The following is a 26,043-nucleotide window of genomic DNA, read 5'->3' as shown; positions in this document are numbered from 1 at the left end:
TGTAGGAAATCCAGAGCTACAGTGTAATGCAATGAGACGAAGACCACTTGTAAAATACGATATTTAAAGAATATTTGCGGAGTCAATTTTTTGCCGTCATAGACCTCTTACTTTCAGAAAAATCAAGTCAAATGCTAACGCAGAAAGCAGTTTTTCTGCACTTCGACGTTTAAAGAATTATCTTCAGTTTACAATAACGCAGGCGTGCTTAAACCACCTACTCTTTCTATATGTACGCAAACCCATGACAGACTCCATCAATCTTGCGAGTGTGGCGCAACGTTTCATAATGCGAAATGATTGTCGAGTAAATTTTTTTGGTAATAGTTCGGCATTAAAAAAATAAGGTGTATGTAATAATATCGGAATTATATATTACAAAGTTTTTCATTTTATATCTGAATGTTGTGTGTGAAACTTCGATCGGAATAAACTTAGGCTTCGGAGTTTATTTGAAATAAAAGGAGCAATGATTAGCCACATTTAAAGTTGTGGATTACCCATTTTTCCTTACTTTATTTTCATATATATATATATATATATATATATATATATATATATATATATATATATATATATATATATATATATATATATATATATATATATATATATATATATATATATATATATATATATATATATATATATACAGTATAGGACAAAACATTTGCAACCAACATCGAACAATGCTAAAGAGTGTTCCTAATTTTACATGTCTTAAAAACAAAACGAACTATACTACCACAGCAAACAGTTCAGGAGTCTGGAGTTATAGCATGCCATGAGATGAGCAATCAGCAGACAGGTGATAACACACAGGCAGAATTTCGTTAACAAGTGCCATTTTGCAGCGGACAAAACAAGTGCAACTTTTTTGGTTTGTTTCATTTTCTTAATTCTGGTCCGTGTCAACCTCACGGAAGTTTTTTAATATTTAAAGGAAGTACCCAGAAGTTTCTAGAAGTTTCCAGAAAAAAAGAAGCTTCCAGAAGTTTCTAAAAGAAGCATCTGGAAGCATCCAGTAGCATCCAGAAATATTCAGAAACATTCAGAAGCATCCAGACGCATCCAGAAGCTTCCAGAAGCATCGAAAAGAAGCATATAGAATCTTCCAGAACAGGTTCACACAGGTTCATTTTACTATATAAGAGACATGTAAATCAATATGTAATTCAGTCAGTATATGGAAATCAATCAGTCAGTATTATCAAGACAGTTTATCGAAGTGAGTTTTATCAAAGTGTTTTATCGAAGAACATCAATACAAGAAGTCAAATACAACAAGTGTTTCATTACATCAACACAGTCCACATCTAACCAAGACGTTGTGTTCCACAGAGCATTATTGTATCATCACAAGGTAAATGTAACACGGTAAGTCTTGAGAAGCGTGATTATTTATTTTTATTATTTTTATGACTTCAAGTGCAAAAATGGCTCCCGACAGTCTTGGATTGGAACTAAGAAAAAAAATTATTGGCGATTACGTAAGTGGAATGTCAAAAAAAGTATTTGTGACAAATATCGCGTGAAAAAATGGACCGTATCAAGACTATGTTCCAAATATCGTTCTACGGGGAAGTTGGCAGCAGATAACAAAGGTGGAACTTTCCACCACTTCTAGAGAGGATTCTATGATCGTCAGATCCGTCAAGAAGGATCCCTGGATATCATCAGTTGAGATAAAAAAGCAATTAGAGCAGCCTGTATCGGATCGAACAATCAGACAACGTGCTGCTGAAGCCGGATTGTTTTCTCGACGCCCTGCAAAGAAACCGCTGATTTCACTAAAAAACCAGAAGAAAAGACTCCTGTTTGCTACATCTCATATTGACTGGAATGTGCAGAAATGGCGAACTGTCCTGTTCAGTGATGAATTGAAGTTCAACATCATTGGGAGCGATGGCATTTGCCGTATACGTCGACCGGCCGGAAAACGCCTCGATTTACGTTACTGCCATAAGACCATGAAGCATGCTGGAGGCAATGTAATGATCTGGGGGTGTTTTTCTGCTAATGGTCTAGGTCATATATACATCAAAACGATGGAATAATGGACCGTTTCATGTATAAAAATATCCTGAAAGATGTTATGTTACCTCATGCTGAATGGAGTATGCCAATAAAATGGGTTTTTCAGCAAGACAACGATCCGAAACACACTGCAAAAGTAGTCAAGCAGTGGTTTCAAGACAACCACCTATCGGTGATGAATTGGCCGCCTCAATTTCCGGATCTTAACCCTATCGAGAACCTGTGGGAGATCGTCAACCGCAGAATTAATCGTAAAAGTGTTCGTTTGAACAAATCCAAAAGGCCTGGGAAGCGATTCCACAAAGTTTTATTGATCACCTTATCGAATTTATGCCTCGAAAGATGCAAGGCTGCAATCGACAGCAAAGGATTCGCCACGAAATATTGATAGCAAAATACAGCTTGGTCAACTTTTTTAATACTTTTGATTAATTTATTAATTTTCGTGTACAAATAACGAACTTTGTGATGAATAAAACTTGAAGAACTTTGTCTCTAAACGGTTACATATTTACATATTTCTCTAAATTGAAAAAATGCAGCACTTTTATATAAAGAAACTAAATTAGCATTATTTGGTTGCACTCGTTTTGTCCGATACTGTATATATACACACACCCACACATTTATAGCGTTTTAACTCCAATAAAAAAATTACGTTCGTGTAGCCAACGTTGTAATTCTCATTAAAAAAAACGTTAGTGTAACCAACGTTATAACAACGTTGTAATTCTCATGAAAAATAACGTTAGTGTAACCAACGTTATTTTTCATGAGAACTGCATGTAGTTCTCATGGAAAATGTATGCAACGTTAGATTTGTATACAACGTTAGATTTAGTTATTCGATGTTGCCCAACGTTGGATCGATCCCGTGTGTTCAACAACAAAGGAAACAAAACCATCAAAAGAAAAACAAAACAAAAAGTTTTCTTTCCTTTTTTGTTGTTTTTAGGTGTAAAAGATTTTTTTAACACTTAGTTTAAAAAAAACCTCTCCTTCCCTCTTCTTTATTTTTTTACTTGCGTAAAAATTGAACAACCTTATTTATAACAGTGCTAAAAAGCAAAATATTTTGTTTTTCAATCAAGGTAAAAGCTATAAACTTATAATTTTGTAACCATCACAATCTGAAATACTAAATTTTTACAACAACGATATGAAGTATCCGACAAAGAACTTAATAATGACTAACATCCTTGAAGTTTCTTTGACGTACTTATTGTTAAATCCTAACCGAACGGGTTTTTATTATTTTCCGTCCTTAGGCGGTTAACTAAATCTCCTAATCATAAATAGATTAAAAAAACGCTGTTGAATACAAAATAGGTTCGCCAATTATTCACTACTACACACTTGCAAAAGAATGACTGTTATAAAGTATGGCAGCAGATTTACCAAAGAGAGATTTTTACTTTATATAGCTATAAGTGTTTCATTTGCATTTATTGCTATATCAAATGGTACAACTTCATGGTTCATAAAAGGTTGGACAAAGGTGAGACATTTATATAATAAAATACATAACTACATACATACACACATACATACATACATACATACATACATACATACATACATACATACATACATACATACATACATACATACATACATACATACATACATACATACATACATACATACATACATACATACATACATACATACATACATACATACATACAAACATACATACATACATACATACATACATACATACATACATACATACATACATACATACATACATACATACATACATACATACCTATGTTATGTATGTATGTATGCATACATATTATGTATGTACTTCAAAATATAAATTAATATACGTATATATTAATTTATATTTCGAAGTTTTATAATTTGGTTTGAATAACTCTTTGTTACAGTTTTTTAAAGGTTTTTTTATGTTATTTAAGTTTCATATAATAAGTAAACAAAATAACAAATTAAATGAATAAAATTAAATTAAAGAATTATTTTTTTTAACTATTATCACAGAAAGATGTTTTTGGAGATGAGTACTATGGCCTGTGGAAAATATGTTATGATAGACCTAACCGAGGTTTTGATTCATCTTGCTTTGAGCGGGTTGGAGATGGTATGTCAAAAGTTTTGTTAGTGTTTTAAATTATACACTGTTTTCACTGATAATATAGCACATTTTACTTTAAAAATGTATTAAATTGTAAAACAACCTCAGTATATTGTTTTACTGCCAGTATGAATGTGGTATTAGTTTTTTAATTTTAACCAAAATGTGATTTTTAAATAATTTTTAAAAATTATTGATATAACTTTTTAGCATTTATAAACGTTGTTCGTTTTTTGCTGTGTTTATCATTTTTGTGTTATGCAATTATACTTGGCTATATTATTGCAATGCAGTTCAGAGCTGATCTGACATTTAATCCTGTTGGAGTGATATTGATAACTGCAGGTAAAAATACTTGTTACTATGTATAAATAAATTAAAAAAATTTAATTAATGAAAAATTTTTAGATTAAAGTCAATAAAAATTGTGTTTAAATGTAATTTTCTTTTTTGATTACCTCAGAATGGTATTCCATATGAAGATGAGATTTTTATTACTTTTTTTTATCAATGAGTGAGAGCTAATGTGCAAAACTTATTTAAGATAAAATAGATGAATAAATATTGTATATAGAGCAATAGCTGTCATTTATTTGTTTTTTTATGCCCAATTGGTTTGTTGTATACTTCTTATAATTAATTATTTCTTTACAGCATTGACTTCTATTTCTATTGTTCAAAAATTAGGTCTCAACTTTATGACTTGCAAGTAATTTAATTTTTTTTTGTAGTCCACCCATCAAATCCATAGTTTGAATTTTTATCACTTTTTCTGTAGCAATAATTTTTAAGTCTTGGAATTTTTTGATACTATTTGCATGTTTGCCTGTTTTCCTCAGTATTTCCTATACTATTGCTATTGTTTCAATGACTTGCTGCTTAGGACAGTTTAGTATATTATGTTAAGGCTGCATAAATATTGATACATCCTTAAGTATATTTTTATATTCAAAGTTCATGTTATATTTTATTTATATATGCATATATATATATTTATATATGTACGCAGGGTGCAACAACTGGTTGTTTTTTTTTAATGAATGTTGGCGTTTGTATTTTTATTTATTGACAAACGTCTAATTTAAGGTATTTATGTCAAATAAGGGAGTTTTATTTTCTAATAATTTTTATTCTAGTTAATAAGTTATTAGGTATATCAAAGATGTTTATTGAATTTAATCAATTTTTATTTTTTCAAAACAATTTTTCATGCATTTGCAAAGGGTGCACAAATTAATGATAATTGGTATGCAATGGCCTAATGATTGTAAACTGTTATTAATTGATACTAAATATAGTTTTTCTCAATTTAGTTTGTTAAATTTATTAACTAATAAAAAAACATAAAATTGAAGAAATTAAAATAATATAAAAGTTGTCTTGACTTTTCTTGTTGCATAACTATTTTTTGCTTGTTGGGTTGTAACACGAGAAGTCATTGTGCAATTGGCAATAGGTAACACTTAAATATTAGTAACCTTGGTAACACTTAAATATTAGGTATAATGAAGTATAGTAAAAATTATAAATAATTATATTTATATAATTAATTATTTATAATTATAATTAGAGATGGGCCGATTCCGATTCTCCCGATTCCACCGATTCTCAAGGAATCGTAAGAATCGCGATTCTCAACTTTTTTTAACGATTCTGATTCTTTTTTAAAAGACTTTTTAACGACTTCACTTCTTTTATTATTTCTCCCTTGATAATTTAAGTTAATATATACACTCTTTGCCGTTGAGATTTTTTGTTTGTTTAATTTACATTAAATCTTCACTTTCTCATTTAATATCATCGTTGAAGTTAAGTAACTGTGAAGGAACAACAGTAAATGTTGAAAATAAAAGTAAAAGTTTATACTCTAAATTTCAATTGATTTATTTTTTTCAATTTTAATCAATTTACCGACAGTAAGTATTATCATAAAAATCTTATTTGCTTGTTTTATTATAATAATTATTATTGTTAGTATTATTATTTTGTATTTTTATAAATGCTGTTTTAATTTCAGAATATAAACATATATATATATATATATATATATATATATATATATATATATATATATATATATATATATATATATATATATATATATATATATATATATATATATATATATATATATATGTATGTATATATATATATATATATATATATATATATATATATATATATATATATATATATATAGTGTCATTATCATGCCGAATCGTAAAAAAAGCGAGGTATGGGACTATTTTGTGATCAATTCAAATGACACTAACTCTGCAATATGCAACTTTTGCAAAACTGTTATATCCAGGGGTGGTGGCAGAGTTTGTCAGTCATACACAACATCGAACATCCTAAAGCATTTAAAAACCTTTCATAAATCAGAAATTAAAAATCAGAAACATGATAAAGCTAGCGTTATCAATTTTAATATATGCGAAGGTAGTTCTACCGCAGGACAATCTTGTAAATCCAGTCCTAACCCTGCTTTTGAAACTCCTATGCCAAGGGAACCTCGATCTACTACACTCGCATCCACATTCACAAGTCTCAACCCTAAGTCTGAGGATGCGGAGATCAATACTAGAAGCTCTTCTTCCACAATTAGTTCTATAAAAATGAAGCCTAGATTTTCATCTACTAAACAACCAACAATACACCAAGTGTTTGCAAAGACCAGGCCTCTCACATCTACAGATCTGAAGGCAATAAAAATTACAAGGCTTATTGCTGAAATGCACAGATAACCAACCTGTTAGTATAGTAGAAAATCCCGGTTTCAAGAGGTTACTACAGTTTTTGGAGCCAAGGTATACGATACCAAGCAGAAAATACTTCTCGACTATTGAAATTCCTAGCATTTATCAGAAGGTATCAAGTAAAATTCAGTTCTTGGCAAAAAAAGCTAATCATGTTAGTATAACTACCGACATGTGGAGCTCAACAGCCAATGTTGATTACATGAGCCTAACAGCACATTTCCTCACAGAAGATATGAAACAAATTCACATTTGTTGTGACATGGTACCTTTTCCTTATGAGTCCCACACCGCAACCAACCTTGTTAACTTTATGAATGAATCACTTGAGCGTTGGGGATTACTTGAAAAACTTAATGTTGTAGTAAGAGATAATCTCAGAAATATTGTTTCTGCTATGGAAGTTTGGAAGTTTACAAATATTCCTTGTCTTGCCCATACACTTCAGTTGGTTGTGAAAGACGGCTGCCTCGACAATGAACGCATATCTTTACTAACTGCTACCTGTAGAAGAATAGCAGGACACTTTAAACATTTGGTTAAGTCATACAAACTTTTGAGACAATCTCAGGAGATTCTGGGACTGCATAAACACAGCATTATTCAAGATGAGCCAACTAGATACCCTTACTGCAGTTCATTGAAAGTGACCACATCAGAAGTTATCCCAATAATAAATGCAGTTAACATGTCAATTGATCGCATCAAGGACTACGGAAATTTTAAAGAATCTCTGTGTCAATCTTTGCATCGATGTTACGGAGACTGCGAGAACGAACCTATATATGCTTTTGCAACAATAATAGATCCCAGATTTAAAAACAAGATTTTTAGGAGCAGGACGATGGCTGAGAAAGCTGTTACTTTATTAATTGGCGAGTTAAATGCATTGGACATAGACGAGGGTCATGAAATTAAAGCTGCTGAAAATCAAGAACCTACCACACCTGCTCCAGGTGCTATCTGGTCATTATATAACCAATTAATCATTACAAATTCTGTAGTAAGTATTGTGCTTCTATATTAGTATTGTACTTTAAATATTGCAAGCCTATAAATTGTTTTAATGTTTTAGATTTATACTGCGCATTTCACAATGTCAGACAAAGTAGCAGTGTACTTGAAAGAACCTCTACTTGCAAGTCACGAGGACGTCTTTGAATACTGGAGGAAATCCAAATTTCTTAACATGAAAAAACTAGCACAAAAATATTTAGGGATGCCTCTATGTACAGTGTTTTCGGAGCGGTTGTTTAGTACTGCGGTTCTTATCTGCAACCGGAAAAGAGGCCGATTAACTCCGGAACGAGTGCAAATGCTTGTGTTTTTGAACAAGAACCTCCCATTTCTTAACTATCAGTACTAACGGTACTAATATTATATGTAAAAGCTGATTGAAAAGACAACATTCTGAGTATCTGATCACTTTTACCATTACTTATGATTATATTATTTGTTTCTTAATAACAATAAGTTCCATACAAACATATATATTGTTTAATATTATATTACTTGTTTAGTTGCTATTATTTCACAGGGTCGACGACACGGTTTTCAAAATAGAAGGGGAACACTCCCTTATTTCGAAAAAAAAAAGTCTATTTACATGTCAATTTTTTTAAAAAGGGGCATGCCCCGGGCCTTGGTGTCTTTGGTCCTGTTTCATCTGTATCAATATAACTAATTTTGGTGTTTTCACTTTTAAAATCTGCATAAGTATTCAATTAACATGATATAACGGTTAAATTATTAACTCAACTACCAGTTTTAATTAAAATAATAAAAATCACAAAAGAATCGGAATCGGTAAAGAATCGGAATCGCAACAAAGAATTGGAATCGGTATTTTTCGGAATCGGCTTTTCTCTAATTATAATTCAAAAAGTATCCTGATTGTATATACATTAAAATTTTTTAATTTGTATCGTTTCTACTGCAAGTAAGTTTAGTTTATACGTTTTATTTTTTTAGCTACTTGAATTTGTTTTTAGAGTAGTTTTAATAAAAACTAAGCACAAAATATATTAAAGTATTATTAAATGCGTAACATTTATTTTTGTGTTTCTATTTTATTTCTTTTTGTGTTTTAATTTTTTTTTTTTTATCTTTATTTTTTTTTATAGCTTTGCTTGCTTTAAGTGGCTTGATATTGTTCCTTGCTTCTAATGACATTCCCAGGGTACATTGGTTGTTTATTAATAAATATGGATACTCTTTTGGTGTTGGTTGGGCAGGTATGGCTATTGCTATGGTTTCTGGAATTATTTGTATTTCCTTACCAAAAGTCCAATATTAATTCTTTCAGAATACGATAAAATAACAAAGTACGTTTTTTATTTTTTAAATGCACATTGATAATGTTACTACCATATGTAAGTGTTGTATAAATGTAAAAAAGTTACCTACATTTAAATAAAAAAAAAGTGTATAATTTTTTTTTATTTTAAAGAGTTTTAACAATACAAGCTGTTTTATGCTAAAAAAAATTTTTTAGGGGTATCTTCTTCTTTTTTTTTGTATGGGTGTTATTTTTGTATTGTTCATATTATCGTATATATAAGTTTGGGTTATTACATTTAAATAAAATTTTGAATATATTTAAATTCTTTATAAGTGTGCTTTGTATTATATTTATTATATATTTACAGTGATTTTTTCTTCGTGTAATAAATAAATCCTTTTTAAAAATTATTAGTCATTTTTACAAAATTTGTTGTTGATCATGATTGAACCGTATTTGCTTCAAAAAATTCAAAAATTGTAATTTGAAAGAACACCCAATAACCGGTTGTTGCTGGTTCTTTTAAAATATCCCAGTATTTGTTTTTTCATAGATATATCAAAAGCTTTTAATACAAATGACCACAAAATTTTATTTGAAAAAGTTGAATATTATGAAATTAAAAATGTCTTAGTACTACTTTAAAGTTTTTTAAGCAACATTAAATAGTTTGTTGTCATGCAACTGTCTTTTTTAAGTTATTAGATATAATTTTTAGGGTACCTCAGTACTCTATATTAGTCTATACTAGGACCCCTTTTTTTTAATTTACATTAATGATCTCCCTAAAACTTTCGACTTTATGACGTCGTGTATGCCAATTAAACTTTTTTAACTCAAAACTGCATATCAACATTTCAAAAATGTAGATACTGAATTACTCATGATTTGTGATTGGTTCAAAGGAATAATGCTAAATGTTGATTATAATTGAAAGTTTTTAATTGAAATTGAACATTCAAATAAAAAATGAAATAGCAAGTTTTAGGTATTTAAGAAAGTTTTTTATGAAAAAGTCGCAGAACTATTTTTATAAGAAAATGTGAACGAAAGTGTTTGCAAATATCTAACTTACGTAAACTTCAAGTTATGTAATGTTAAAACATATCAATTTTTGCAGATTTACTTTTACTTGAAAATTGTATTGCGGCAATATTTGCTTATTTTTGATTTATAGCATTTATTTTCCGTTTTATAAAGTCTATTGTTTATTAAATAGCAGGGGCGAATCTAGCGTGTCGCCACTGATGCGAGTGCATTAGTCTTTTTGCACCGCTAAATTTAAATGTATCTCATTTCACTTTTTTTTCTTAATAAATTAGTTAGAAATTAGAATCTAATATTCACAAAAAATGAAAAATTTGTTTTAAACTCTAAAAAAAATATTAAATCTTAACTCCATTTTATTTGATCTCCATAGTTACTCATTCCTTACGAAATTTTCTATGCTTTGGAGCAACTGATGCAATTGTTCTTCACTATATATAAATGTGATCGGTTAAAGAAAAAATATTTTAATCTTATTTGTACATTAAGCTTCGGCATCCCGGTTCAAAAAAACGTTACGTGACAGCAACTTTTGTCCCGATTGAACCAAGACGTTACCGCACTTTAAAAAAAAATGTGCAATTGAATAACCGCACTCGAATATTTGGTGCGGTTATGAACCAAGAATAACGTGACAAACCGTGACGTTTCATGACTTAACGTGATTCTCGGTTTATAACTTACCAAGCATAACGTGACAAACCGTGACGTTCCGGAACAAACCGTTACTTCTTGGTTTTTTACATTTTTAAGCGCCTTTTATGACTTAAAGTTACTATTTAGAGCTTTTATAGGTTAATGGGGTTCGTCTAAAGCGACAAGCCCGGTCAAAAACTAAGTATACTCAGTTAAATTCTTATGGGCCAATGATGAAAGTGATGCACTAACCTAAAAAAGGGAGAAAAATTTAGGTTAGCACCTCAGTCCACTCTTTGGGCCGAAGCTAAACTTTTTGACTTAAGCAAAGCAGGTCATTAAAAAAATAATAAAACGCCATTGATTGTTTTTTTTTAAACAACCATAATTTGGGTTATTTTTTGTCTACTCTGATAAATTTGTAATTTACTAAAGTTTTAAAGTTTCATACTGAAATGAAACTTTTATACTATAAAGTCAATTTGGGCTCGAACTTTTACAAGCCCGGTCAAAAATTTCTGCTGCTTCAGAAATGAACTTCAAGAAAGAAACAATTGATATAACATTTTGGTATTTTGTAAACTATTTCATTGAAAGCAAAATAAAGTACCATTGATTATTTGATTTTATGGAACACTAAGGCCATCCACTGGTTATTTTTTGTCTGCTCTGAAAAATTTGAATTACACAAAAGTTTCAAAGTTTTATACTGACATAAAACTTTATACTATAAAATTACTTTAAAGTAAAGTTTAACTGGACTCGTTCAATTACAAGCCCTTTCAAAAATTCCATTTTAAATGAAATAAAATGACTGCCAACAATATTGAAATTTTTAGAACTTTGTAAAGTATTTCATTTTTGGAAAAGTGCGGTAACGTAACGGAACGTCACGTTATGTCACGGTATTAAACAAAAAAACTGGTGCGGTTTGATCTTGGTTGGTGCGGTTTCCCATTCGGGAAAAGAACCCGGACAAGCGGTTTTAACCGTTACCGCACCAACCTCGTCCCGATTAAACCAAGACGTTACCGCACTTTAAAAATTTTTGTCCCGATTCATTTTTACCGTTGCATTCCTACCGTGATAACGTGATTATTGGTTCATTTCGGGAATAACGTTCCGGGACGCCGAAGCTTATTGTACATTTTTACAAGTTTTGCATCGCTTTGTAGCAAGTGATGCAAAATTTGTGCAATTGTACTTTAAATCATAAATGATTGGTTAAGAAACAGTTTAAACCAACCACTATTTATTAGAATAACAATTGTGACAGTTACTACAAACCTACCGCAAAAAAATACAAAAATGTTTCCAAAAAGCAATGATATATTATACAAACTAAATCCTAAACTTCAACCCGAAAAGTGAAGCCGCTTGTTACTCTTTTTACAAATGGTGGATTAAGTTTGTAAACAAATATGGTTTAACTTTTTTTTTTCTTAAATCAAGTAAATATATTTTAAATATAAATTCTATTTATGTAAAAGTGTTGAGAAGAAATTAGAATACTTGTAAAATAATAATTTATGATTTCTAAATTCATTTGCGATTAGAAAGGGATAAAAGTTTTAAATAGAAAAGTGAAACGACAAACGCTTTTAAAGCATTTTCATGAATTATAATACTTTTTAATAAACATAGGCTCATGAAAAAAGCTTTTATAAACATTGTATAATTATAAAAGAGTAATTTTGAATTACCTTTAATTTATTGGGAACTTTGAACTTGGAATTTAACTTTTATTCCACACACCGGCTTCAGCTTTTGCCCTTTTTACAAATGGCGGACTATATTTATAAACAAAAAAAAGGCCGCTTCATTTTTCGTCCAATAAAATCCCGCAAGTTAGACATCTAGTTTACATAACATATCGTTGCAAAAAAGATAAAGAATGTTTTAAATAACCAATCAACCTTGTAGAAAATTTAGAATAATTGCATGATGCAGTTGTTCTACCATTTGGCAAATCGTTGAACAATTGCATCAGTTATGCCACCTGATATACGTACTTCGCTCGTAATTTTTGTCGTAGAACTTTGCTAGTAAATTAAAGTTTTGAAACAAAGATGAATTTTTTAGTCTCAAATGCAATTAAGGCTAGGTATTTTCCTAATATTCGCAAATATAAAAATCTATTAACTGGAGAATTGAAAATTTAAAGTAACAAGTATCCAGTTAAAGTAAGAAGTAAGTAAGTATGGAAAACAGTATTTCGTCTTAATTCCATATTTGTTTTCCAATATCTTCTAATATGAAAAAATCATTTAAAATTGAATGGCTCAGCCATTATTCTTGGTTAGCTTATTCTAGCTAAGAAGATGGAGCTCACTGCCTTTATTGTACTTTGTTAGATGCTAGTATTCCAAGTATTTCAAATAAGTCTGGAATATTAAATTTAGTTTTTAAGCCTCGTCATGAGTGAAGTAATGCTGTTCGTGATTTGAAAAAGACATGAGAGCAGTTGTGTTTTACATGAAAGGTCTATGCTTTGTTTAATGCATTACTTTCACATTGCAAGTCCAAAAGTAATGTTATTGAGGTTAATTTAAATAATTCTCATTTGAAACTTCTTTCTTATAACAAAAAAAAATAAGTTCCATTAATCAAAACAATGATACTTCTTTGTAGAAATGATCTATGACTTTATGGACATCCTGATGATACCAAATATCATAATGATATTGGGGAATCTTCTACACAAAATGTTGGAGTAAGTAACTTCATAGAGCTTTTAAATTTTCGTGTTAATGCAACTGCATGCCCAGTTCAAAAAAAGAAAAATCTTCTTGGCCAATTAAAAGAAGTTTCTTATTTTTCTAACTTATCTCCTAATTGTAGTAACTGTCTTAAAAAATATTTATGTCCAAACCAATAAAAAGTTATAGACACTTGTTGAACATTGATGGGTTTTTTTTGATAATTTTATAATTGTTATTCAGGCAATAGAGGAAATGGGATCAAATAAATTAAAGGAATGCAACAGTTAGACTGCTTCCAAATCCTTTTCTTTTTTAAGATAATTAACAAATTTCTCTTTTATTATAAGTTTAGTTATAACCAAACAATTATTATTTTTTTAGTTAGTTTTTAGTTAGGATTTTTTATGCAATTACTATAACTCTTTAAACTTAATCTTTTGACATATCAGAACAGTGTTTTGAAATAACTAATCTAAAAGATTTGTTATTAGAAATAAAAAACAAAAGTGATATACATCACACTGAAAGATGCACTATAGCTTTTAGCTTGGCTTTTAGTTTTAGCCTTGATATCCAAGAAGTGAGACTTAGATTGTGTAATTTCCAAGTTTACCGGAATAATTATCAAGCAAATAAAGTTTGTGACTATTTTAAACATAGCATTACTTTTCCATTAATTGAAAATCATATTAATGAGCCAGATAATGCGTTCCCAGAAAATAGTGTGTTTATTTATAAAGTTATAGCAGCAGTTCCTTCAACTGTATTGTCCAGAATACAAGCTTGGAAACCATAAAAATCTGATTTTTGTGATTTTTTAAATTTCTATTCACCTGATATGCCTTATTTTACTTTAATGCGTGTTTAGTTAAATTTATGGGAATTATTGCGAAAAAACCAGTCAAATATTCCTTTAACTGTTGCTGGTTCTTTTAAGGCCTTTGACATGAGAGGTTTTCTAAATATAAGGACAGCGTTTACAATATTAGGAACAATTCCAACAACAACTTGTAAATGTAAAAGAAGTATTTCAGTTATACGCAGGCTAAAAACATACTCCAGAAGTAATATGATTGAGTCTCGCTTTAACTCTTTAGCATTATTGTCAAAATATCGAGACATTTCTCCAGATGTTGAAAGAGTTGTTGACATTTCTTCAAAGTCAGGTGAAAGACGTATATATGTATATGTATACATATATATATATATATATATATATATATATATATATATATATATATATATATATATATATATATATATATATATTTATATGTAGGGGAATCTGTTGTACCTTTGAAGTGAAGTGCCATTTGAAATAATAGTCCATGACGACTTCTCTTACCGTAATTATCATACTTGGGATGGATTGTATCAATCCACAAGTAATTATAAGATTTAGCTCTTAAAAAGTAATTATTTGTGTTAATCTTATTCTGATTTTAAAACTGTGATAAATTGTTGTTTAATTCATCTACGACATTATAAACATTACCCAACATTCTTTTGTGATGGAAAAGTTTGGATGATTATGTCTGACCGTAAATGGGGATTAAGACGATAATTGTTAAAGAAACCCATCTCGTGTATCTTTGACCAGACTTGGACGTTGTACCTTTGACCGACAAAAACTGTTTTCTCGGTAATTTGCGGACTTTAAGAAGGCAAATTTATAAAATTTATTATCTACTTTATTAGGCGTCTGCGCTTTATTGCTTTTTACTGTAAATTTGTTTCTAGCATTATGGTAATGAAACAATTCCATTGAATTTTAATGCAATTCACTATATATTCTTGGACCTCTACTACACTTAGAATTATCAATTTTGTTAATTTAGTTAGTCGGACAGCTGAAGCAATGTTATTGTTAAGTTCATTTTATTACCTAATTTCTGGACAGCTATAGTAGGTATGCGATTCGTAAAACGGTTTCGTAAAATCCGGATTTTACGAAACCGTTTTTTCGGCCAAAATCTGTGATACGCTTTTTCAAAGCGTATCACCGATTTTGTTTGTTGAAAAGTTGCAGTTATGAACTTCTTTTGCTCTGTTATTTTTTAGAAATATGTATCAACATAGATATTTTTTGAATACTAGAATTATAGAACTTTAATTTTGCATGGATTTTTTGATGTAAAATTTTATTTACTATGAATTTGATTGTTGTTAAAAACTTGCTTATTTTTGGACATCAAGTATATGTCGAAGGAATCCTGGTTTATTTTTCTAATATATTCTCTCACCTTTAATAACTTTTTTCTTACTATCAGTCAAATTTCATTGAAGAAAAAGCATACTTAGACACCTTAATACTATACTCCAATTAGGTAAAGATTTGTTGTTGTTTGGACATCAAGTATATATCAAATGAATGCTGGTTCATTTTTCTAATATATTCTCTCAACTTTAAAAACCTTTTTTCTTTCTACCTGTCTGATTTCATTGGGAAAAAAAAGCATACTCAGACACCTTAACATTATACTCAAATTAGATAACTTTTTAAGCTTCAATAATGTAATACACTCGCAGTGAGGAGGAGTCGAATGTACAAGTAATAACAATAATGATGTTAGATATAGACTATTTAATTGTACTTAATAGTTTTAATGTAGTTAGCAATTGTAATTTCATTATATTAACCATTATTTAAATATATTATTCTTTATTTATAAAAATTAAACTTTTTTTTTATGCTATCATACGGCTAAAATCAAAGTTTTTGTTTTATGAATGCAAAAAGTATTTAATTGCTAATTTTGAATTGCCGCAAGTAGGCATTGACTCTAATACACTCTGTATACAATACAGAGTGTATTAGAGTCTGTATAATACAGTTAGTAGAAATGGTCATATTTTTTTATTATTTACAAAAAATAGTGATTCTTTTCTCAAAACATCTCAATAAGTCACTAGAAATTTTAAGATAGAAACATGTAAAAATCAGGTTAGGAGTCTCATAAAGAAATTATTGAATTGGTCTAGAAATTTTAACAGGGCTGAGGACAGTAAGCGTTTTTTTGAATTTTGCAATAAACTTTTTTAAAGCCATGTATCAAGTTCTGCAGGTTATAGCAAATGAGACGTAACTAAACATATCTTTATAGAGAAATTAGGCCCTATAAAACAAAAACGAAAAGGTAGGTTATCCTACTTGTCTTCTCGGTTTGCTAACTCTAACAAAGAACGTCGGAACAAGATAGCACTATTAAAAGCTGAACTAAATAGCATGTCAAATCAATTACGTGTTCTAAGACAAAATGTTAAACAAAAAGAAAAAATATTTAAAGCTTTAAGGGCAGAAATACCAGATCTGAAAAAACACATACAAAAAAATAAAATTACAGTGAGCAGATTCGTCACTTTAAATTGAAAAAAAAGCTTTGAAATTAAATGAAAACGCATAAGTTAAGGCAACTAGGGATGCCAAATATTTGGGTTTTCAATATTGGTACAAATACCAAATACCCCAAAGAGTGACCCCCCAAATATTTGTACAAATACCAAATAGTAAAATGTATGAAAAAAATCAATTGATTTCAATTCAAGTTTTAGCTTTTATTTAAGAAGTGATATTTTAAAAATACAAGGATATTCTATTTTTCTTCTTTCATTCTATTACAAAGTTTAGTCTTGAAGTTTCCAGCTACAGAAAAGACTCTTTCAACGTCTGTTGATGTTGCTTGCACAGTTAATAGGCATCGTAGATCATCTGAAGTTTATCTGCACGTTCTTTTGTTCCTTCAAACGCCTTAATTTTATTTTCAATCGAAGTTTTGACTGTTTTCTAATGGTTTACAAAATGGTTGATAGTGTCATCAAGCTTGGATGATTATTTGAATCATTTTCATCATCATTTTCCTCCAACAATTATTATGCAAATAGTCTTGTATTGAGTTTCTTAATTTCTTTTCTAATAGTTGATTTTGACGAATATTTAAAATAATCATTTTCCTTTGGATTATCACCAGTGTGAAGAAAAATCAATATTGATATCAAATCGACATTTCTTCGTGAATCACTTCAAGTTTTTTAAATTTTCGAGCATTTTTTGCGAAATATCACTTTCCTGTGCGTTGAGCGTATTGAATAAATAGATAAATGATCCTTCTGCCACCATCAAATTGCAGCATTTAGAGCTTAATTTTTTAATAACTTCTTCAACAGGAATCAAACAATCTATTATGTCTTTAACTTTAGTTTCAATGCTGTCATCATATGAACCTTCAAATTCAATTATTGTAGATTTTACAATTTCTTTCAGTTCATAAAATCTCTGCAACATAGGAAGTACACTATTCCATCTTGTCTTGCAGTCAATTAATAGAGTCAACTCTTTTCCTCATGTTTCTTAGACATTTTCTTTAAAGCGACCAATTTTCAATGGAGATTTTTAAAAATTTTTCACATATCCTCGAACAACTGATATAACATCAAAGTAGAATTTTTCCATTGGTAAAGAAAATCTATTTTTTCATCAAAATCTTCATCATCAAGTTCAACATTATCATTATATTCATCCATCTTCACGATCTTTTTGATATAAACATTCAACAATAGCTAAATTTATTCCATGGTTGTAACAAAGTTGACTTTCAAATGGCATCAAGGTGGCATATTTTTTCATTACGGAAGCTCCATCGTTTATAGTTGAGACAATATCTTTTGAAATGTCAAGTTTGATGTCCTGGAGTTTTTTTCTGACAATTGTTTTCAATTTTTCAGTATTACAACCACCTGATCCAACAGAAGTTAATGCGAATTGCTTAGATTCAGTGCCGTTGTGAATTTTGACATTTAAATATCTCTTATATGTATTATCAGTCCACTCATCAATTATTGTACTAAATTTCTTTCCCATGACTTTAGACTTATGAATTTTTAACACAAATTCATAAAAAACTTCTTCGTAGTACTTTTTAATGTCTTCCCAAACTGTTGATCTTGATTTAGGCATTTGATGACCGCGTGATGACAAATATGATTTAGTAGCATCCGAATTTATTATTTGATTAATTGAAAATCCATCTTTGGCTGCACATTTTGATATTAACAACTCTCTAGACTCTCGAACTGTAAAACTTGTTATTGGACGTTGAATTTTTTGAATACTTGGACCTTCCGTTGATTCTGATGTATTCTTTCTTTTAAGAGATATATCCATGCCATGTTTCAATTTTAAATGATTCATCAAATTCGTTGTTCCATAATTAACAACCGTACAAACTTCATTACAGTTGCCAACTTGACATTTGCCCGATTTTTACCGATTTTTACAAAATGTTTCCACACTTCACTCGTCATTTTCTAAATAAAATTTTAGTTTAGTCAACGTAACCTAAAAAGCATGAGACTCATACCTGATAGTAGTATTTATAGTACTTCTTTGTATAATTTTAATAGTTACTTGATTAAATTCACAATTAAACAAAGATAAATTTTGAAAAATTTCAGTAGTAATGAATTAATTATGATATAAAATTCATGGAAGTTGCGTAACTTGGAAATGGAAATAAAGGGTTCCTAACAAATTAGATTTTTAAAAATGTGACGGCTATTTTTTTTAAAAATGCTGCAAAATAATTTAGAAATTTTTTCACTATTTGTATACAAATATTTAGGTAAAACTACAAATATTTGGGTGACCCCAAATAGTGCTAAAACACCAAATACCCAAATAACAAATAATTGGGTTCGACATCCCTAAAGGCAAGTCAAAACTAAGCATAGTGCTGCTGTTTTGACAAGTAACAGGGTAATTGCTAGTTTGGAGAATGATTTGCTCCAGAATAAGGAGGAAAGAAATGTAATAATGCCAGAAGATGAAAAAACATGTTCATTACAAATAAGAATAATAATTTACAATTTGACCACGTTTTGTTTTAAAGCAATAAACGCTTTAAAGCAAAAAGTGGTCAAAGGTACAACAGGTTCCCTATATATATATATATATATATATATATATATATATATATATATATATATATATATATATATATATATATATATATATATATATATATATATATATATATATATATATGTGTGTGTGTGTGTGTGTGTGTGTGTGTTTGTGTGTGTGTGAGAGAGAGAGAGAGAGAGAGAGAGAGAGAGAGAGAGAGATATATACTTGTAAGAGCGGGAGAGAAAGAAAGAGAGAGAGACTATTAGCATATATTTATTTTATATTAATTGAACTTCAATAAAAAAAAATATAACAAATATTAATATGATAAAAAAACAGTTGAAAACGAAAAAATTCCCATCAAGAAAAGGAACAAATCCAAAAATAGATAATCTTTATTATTATAATAATACTTAATTAACCAAATATTACTTTAATAAATAACCTAATATTACTTTACATTACGTGCCTATCAAGAAAAGGTATGAATCCAGAAATGGAGGGCTAACCTCAGGCAACATTATTTCACATTACCTGCCTCGCAAGAAAAAGGAAGAACCCAGAAATGGAGAGTTAATCTTATGCAAAATGCCAGTATACAGATTAAAGATGCAAAGTCCTATGGCTTACCTTCTCGTTGGTGCACTTTGTTTAGTAAACTGACCTCAAAATTACATGTCTAATTTATAAGCGAAATAGCCAAGGCAACATTTGTGAAAATTTCTGTTAAAAATAATTACTACAAAAGCAATACAAAACAAATTTCATTATTATTCAATGAAATAAACAGGGGCGCAACTCCTAAAACAAATCGCCCGGGGCATATCCACCCCACTTTTGCTACGCCTTTTACTGTGCCTCCACTTTTTAAATTATCTATACTTAAACCCTAGGAAGGTTAGGGGGGGAGGGGTTTATAAAAAAAAATTTGCACCACCTATTTAAAATTCTAGATCCACCCCTGAATAGTGTCAAAATAATTGTTCGAACAATACGCCAAAGTGAGTGAAGTGGTTAGCTCGCACCATTTTTACATTCAATGCATCGCCGTGGTTCAAACCTTTGCATTTTCATTTTCTTTTTTTTTTAATCTTTTTTGTTTTTTTTTTAATACAAAATAATACATTTTTGAAGTTCTATACATAACATGTATAAAGATATTATATACCGAGAGAAATTAGTTGCGCACATGTCATGATAAAGATACTTACGTTTTTAATGTGCTCAGGTAATTAGTCTTAATAAGCTGCGGATAGTCTGAAAAAAAAAGTTTGAAAGTCAATATGTCACGAAGTCTAACTCAACTTTATTACTCATTTATTTATAGTAAATAAAATTATGTTAATCTTGTATGAGGGTGCACAGAATGGGTTATAATGTTTTTATCGCCCTCAAAAACATGCGATCTGTTTAATTTTGCGGGCCGATGAACTCATTGCAAACCATTTTTTAGTTGAAATGAAAAATCCTCATTATATTTGAAAGTAATGCTTTTAATATTTTATGCTTTATATATACACTACTGTCCATAATTATTCGACTTACATAAATTTCTAATAATTTTTTAATTTCTTTTTTCTTTTTTTTTTGCACTATTAGTTAATTTAATAAACATAAAAGCATTTTGATTAAAATGCTTTGATAAAAATCACAAGAATAATAAAAATGCTTAAGTGGGCAAAACTGCATAACAATGGATCATCAATGGTCATAAACGTGGAACTACGTGTCCAAGTTTTAAACCTATGCATTCAAGAAATAGTTTTTAATCCAAAAAAAGTCGTTAAACGTGCCATAAAGAAGTGCGTATTATTGACTGTGAAATATGGTAGATGTGCGTTAAGGCCACGCAAAGTTGGACTAATGGGTAGCCGTTTATTTTTCATAAGAGACCAACCCAAAGCTTAAGTCCAAAGCATAATCTTCAAAACAATGTATAAGTTGACTGAATTAGAGAATGATCAAGTATTGAATAGAAAGATTTGGTTTCCCCAATCACCAGACCTCTCTACTATAAGACTTTTATAGAATAAATTAAAAGTAAGGTCAAAAAATAATGGCTAATCATGCAAAAAATGTTGAAAAGACTTATTTCTGAGTGGTATAAATTGACTTCGAAAAAATTGAATAAGTCTTTATGTAGATAGACAAGAATATCTATAGCGGTTGTGGTCACTAGGGGGGCAGGGGATTAAATAGGCAAGTAGATTATAAAATAATCTAATGGAATTTTATATTTATTTTTATCAAAATTTAATAGATAGGAAAATAAAATATAATTCAGGTAGATTTTGCCTTCAGTTCTTCTCCCAATAATAAAAAAAACTTTATTATCTTATTATGAAAAATATGACCATTCGTATAATTAAGGACGGTAGTGTATGTGAAAAAAAGACTTATCTTTATCCACTTTTAAAGATCTTTGTGTGTAAAACCAACAAATTAATATGCACATAGAATATGTATATTAATTTTTTGGTATTCCCATTTTCAAATATAATCCGAAAAATTTATTTCTCTCAATGGATGTTGTAACAAGATACCTTTAATTATGAATATTATTTGTTGGTTGGTTTTTGCAAGACTTGGAGTTTACGTGCGTAATTCTAACATCAAAAAATAAAGTTTCCTCTTTCTTCCGAAACCCGTTTGCTTTTATATCTAATTTAGCTTCGTCGCTTTGTATTGGCAGTCTTGAGGTAAAACTTTTCATTTGTTCATAGAATGAAATGTGGCTCCACTTAAACATCTGTACAAACTTTATTTAGACAAATAGTTAAAAAATCTCTAATATTATTGTGATATTATTGTGTATCGTCATGATATTATAATAAACATCAAAAGCATTCTAACATCTCGTGCAATATCTGTCCGCTTTCTCTATGCTATCTTTCTAACGCAACTTCTTCTGACTTTTACTTTAACTTTTTTAGTTCTTCCAATACTCACTTACTCTTGGTCAGCGAAGCGGGTGATTATGCTCTTCAGTGAGCTGAACTTGTCTTTGCTGGCCCAGGTATGTTACCTCTATATGGCAATTAGCCGGAGGATGATAAACCACAATACACATCATGATATTATCGTGCTTGTTACAAGCAAAAACTTTATTTGTATGATAAGATAATATTTTGATATCATATTGCTGTTCATTTTTCAAATTTTTTAAATGCTTTAACAGCGGCAGCGCTAGGCAAATCGTGGACGTCGGCGAAGTTAGCTTTGCGAGGCACCTTTATGCAAAAAAAAATTTAGATTGAAAAATTTAGGAGGAGCATATAAGTTTTATTGTTAATTATAATATGATTAAATAACAATAATTATACGAACAAACACAAAATAAAAAAGACGAACTTTTCGACTTTTAGCCTCTCTAAATCTTTTTAAAATTGTGTAATAACTAACACCTGCAGCTATTTAAACATCAATGGACAAAATGGATAAAGAAAATAGTCTTTCTTGGTTCATCGTGCTTCTTAAGCAGGTCTTAATTAGTTTTAACTTTGAGAAGCTTTTCTCATCAGAAGCTGTACTTTTACTGGAATTGTGAGCGTGATTTTGATTGTTATGTAAAGATTTAGATATATTTCTTCAAAATTGTTTTCTAAAGTGTGCTTTATAAGTTGCTTTGCATCATTTATATTTTCTAGTAAAGTGGATTTTAAAATTTGCAGTTCTTCATAAAGTTCGAGAGAATCTGTGTCGCTGTTTAATTATTACAATGCTTGAGCAGGCCCTCTCTCAGCAATAATTGATATCGTAAATAAAACAAAATGGTCAAAATATTCATTAAGCGCTTTAAATCGACATTCAAAGTCAACTATGACTGCGTCTATAATTGTGTCGAAAAAATTTACTTTGTGTTTCAGCAGATTGTAGTTCAGCGTTTTTTGTACAATTTTTTTCTTTAAACTGTGACTGAATTTCGTAAGCACTTTTTTCCAAAAACAATCGAGCATCTCAAATCTTTTTTCTCAACGCTTTTCTCAAATCCAGTATCACGGAATTTTTGAATCCAAGTACAAAATGAATCTGAAGTATCAACAACGATTGCTGTAGTTTACTTATATTATTTACATGTAATAAAATCTCATACCACACGTGTATAGCAACAATAAATTCGAAAGTTAACATTTCGTTCAAAACTTCTTTGCAGTTGCTTAGAGTTTCCGAATCGTCCGTTTTATTTTTTAAGTCATTCACACATTCGATAACATTATCAATTGCAGCAGTATAACTTTTACTGGTCCTATTCTACTCTCCCACCGTGTCTCTGAAAGAGGTTTTAGAGTTAGTTTCAATTTAATTTTTGTGAGTTACCAACGCTAGCTTAACTTCGAAAATAGTATATAGAGTTTATTAATAAAACCGAAAAACGTTTTAGCTGTTGTAGAAGAATTAGCTGCATCTATTAAAATTAAATTTCAGCTATGGCATCCACACGGTGTGAAGAATGCTCTTGGATTAATGTTGAGTACTCTTGTTCTAACACCTTTATTAATGCCTACCATATTGGCGCCACTATCATATCCTTGTCCTCGACAATTTTGTATATCCGAACCATTTCTCTCTAGTTCTTGTAATATGGAGTTTGCTAAATACTCTCCTGTAGTTTCCGTAACGGCGATAAAACCAACAAAATATTCCTCTATCGCTCCTGTTGAGAAAATGCAAAATCTTAATATTATTGATATTTGCTCAATACGACTTGCATCTCTGGTGCAATCAAGCAAAATGACATAGATTTTGCTTGTTTACGGTGGTATACCCCCCTTTAAAAATGTCTTGCAAGTGAAATCTTATAGTCAAAAACACATCATTGCTGAAAATTTGGTTAAAAACTGATCACTAAAAAATAAAATAACTGTGCCGGGAGATGAAAAATAGAAGTTAGCAAAAAAAGACTTTAAAAATTAAAAAAGAGAAAAAAATGCAAATAAATATTTTAAAAATAAACAATGTATGTAAATTTAAGAGCAAAATATTTAAAAGCTACCAGCAGCATAAAAAGTTCCATGTTTTTGCTTTTTAATACCATTTTTGTTCTATTTATTGCCCCTGATTATTTTTCTACGCAACTTTACATCGGATTTATTTTTGTATAAAACGATTGATAAAACGTATTTTATTTTCTCTATTGCAGCTATCTTTCATAAATGTTCCTGGAATTATATTGAGTTTTTCATTAGTCATCACTGATGCTTTTCTTCCTATATTAAAGTTTGCAATACCATTATATATTGCATATTTCAAATGTAACAATGAACAGAATTTATTTTTCGGTGCTCGTTCTCAGGTCATCATGTTAAGACTTTCATTTTGGTTCTGAGTTTTTTCATGCATACATTTAGCAAGCAATTCATTAGAGCTAAGTTCTTTATAAACTGGCTTTAGTAATTCTATAGTATCACGTGGCAAACCAGGGCCAGATTTATAGAGAAAAGGTTGGTTGGGATGTTTTCGATCAACATTGTGCTAACACCAACTTTTTTCACCGTTTGGACAATAGGTGTGATAGTTGTTTTCTTTTGAGGAAGTAACATGAAACAATGAAGCAAGTATTGCACTGCGCATTTTATGAGCAGACTAATTTTTGTTTCTAACTGCAGTTCCATTATGGTTTTGCAATCTGTCAATTGTTGCATCAATAAGTCTTCTTTTACCACCTAGACGTCTTTCCTTTTTTAATTTTCTTAATCGTGTGTCAACTCTTTTTTGCACTTGACTAACACATTCTTATTTTGAAATTAATGTATCATCATACATTCTTTCAACAGATGAAAATGCCTTTTTTATCTCCGTTACCACAAAATTCAGTATAGCCTAGTTTATATTTTTCAATAGATTGTTCAAAAATTGACTTTGCTCAAGCGATCTTTATACCGGTGGATGGGCCAGTATAATTGAGGTTACAAAAATGAGTAGTTTTAAGCATTTTATATGCATTAGGGTCTATATTTTTTTCTTTCCAATCAAAAAACATAGTTTGCAATAATTGGATAATACTTTACAATCCAAAACTTTTCCTGTAATCATAAATATTGCAGTATAAACGCCGTTGTGTGAGGAAAAACCTCGACGTTGCCAAGTACCATCACAAGAAACACTGGTATTTATTAAATTGGATTCATCAGTAGTATGTTGGGATGTTTTTATAATTTTAAGTGCAACATTAGACATGGTTTCTACTGCAATTGCTTCAACTTCAATAGCAGTTTTAGAAACAATTTTAATTTAAGTGTTTTTAGTCGTTGGTGGGGCATGATCCTAGCCCTGTCTACATGAACGCATCGCATAAACAGACCTTTAATTAATATCAAAAGCTCTACAACTTTCAGAACCACCTTCTTTGATGTAAGAAATTCATGATTGAATCCATATTTGCAGAATATAATCAACGAGCTGGGAAGTCCAATTTTTTTTTTTTTTTTTTTTTTTTTGAGTTTTCAGCTAAATTAAGTCTACAAGTTTTATACTCTGGACAGCATAATAACTGAACAACAATGGCTAATAAAGTGCTATCAATTATCCTGTATTCAAATATGTTTTTTTTTATTAGAACTTGCAGAAGTATTGATAGG

At 29.7% G+C, this 26,043-nt stretch overlaps 2 protein-coding genes across 2 annotated transcripts; both read left to right on the top strand.

The window, feature by feature from the left end:
• Positions 1-3,322: 3,322 nt before the first annotated feature.
• On the top strand, positions 3,323-9,585 carry cldnl12 (Claudin-like 12). The gene is made up of 4 exons (XM_065800077.1): positions 3,323-3,535; positions 4,045-4,144; positions 4,349-4,483; positions 9,021-9,585. The coding sequence occupies exons 1-4, from the start codon at positions 3,404-3,406 to the stop codon at positions 9,191-9,193; spliced, it is 540 nt and encodes a 179-aa protein (XP_065656149.1). The 5' UTR covers positions 3,323-3,403; the 3' UTR covers positions 9,194-9,585.
• On the top strand, positions 6,345-9,100 carry LOC136081833 (zinc finger BED domain-containing protein 4-like). The gene is made up of 2 exons (XM_065800076.1): positions 6,345-7,900; positions 7,973-9,100. Exons 1-2 carry the CDS (start codon positions 7,070-7,072, stop codon positions 8,261-8,263), a joined length of 1,122 nt encoding a protein of 373 aa, XP_065656148.1. The 5' UTR covers positions 6,345-7,069; the 3' UTR covers positions 8,264-9,100.
• Positions 9,586-26,043: the final 16,458 nt, after the last annotated feature.

Source organism: Hydra vulgaris, chromosome 06, assembly GCF_038396675.1.
Source record: "Hydra vulgaris chromosome 06, alternate assembly HydraT2T_AEP".
Classification (NCBI taxonomy): domain Eukaryota; kingdom Metazoa; phylum Cnidaria; class Hydrozoa; order Anthoathecata; family Hydridae; genus Hydra; species Hydra vulgaris.
Note: the sequence above shows the minus strand (reverse complement) of the source record. Positions and strands in the feature narration are given on the sequence as shown.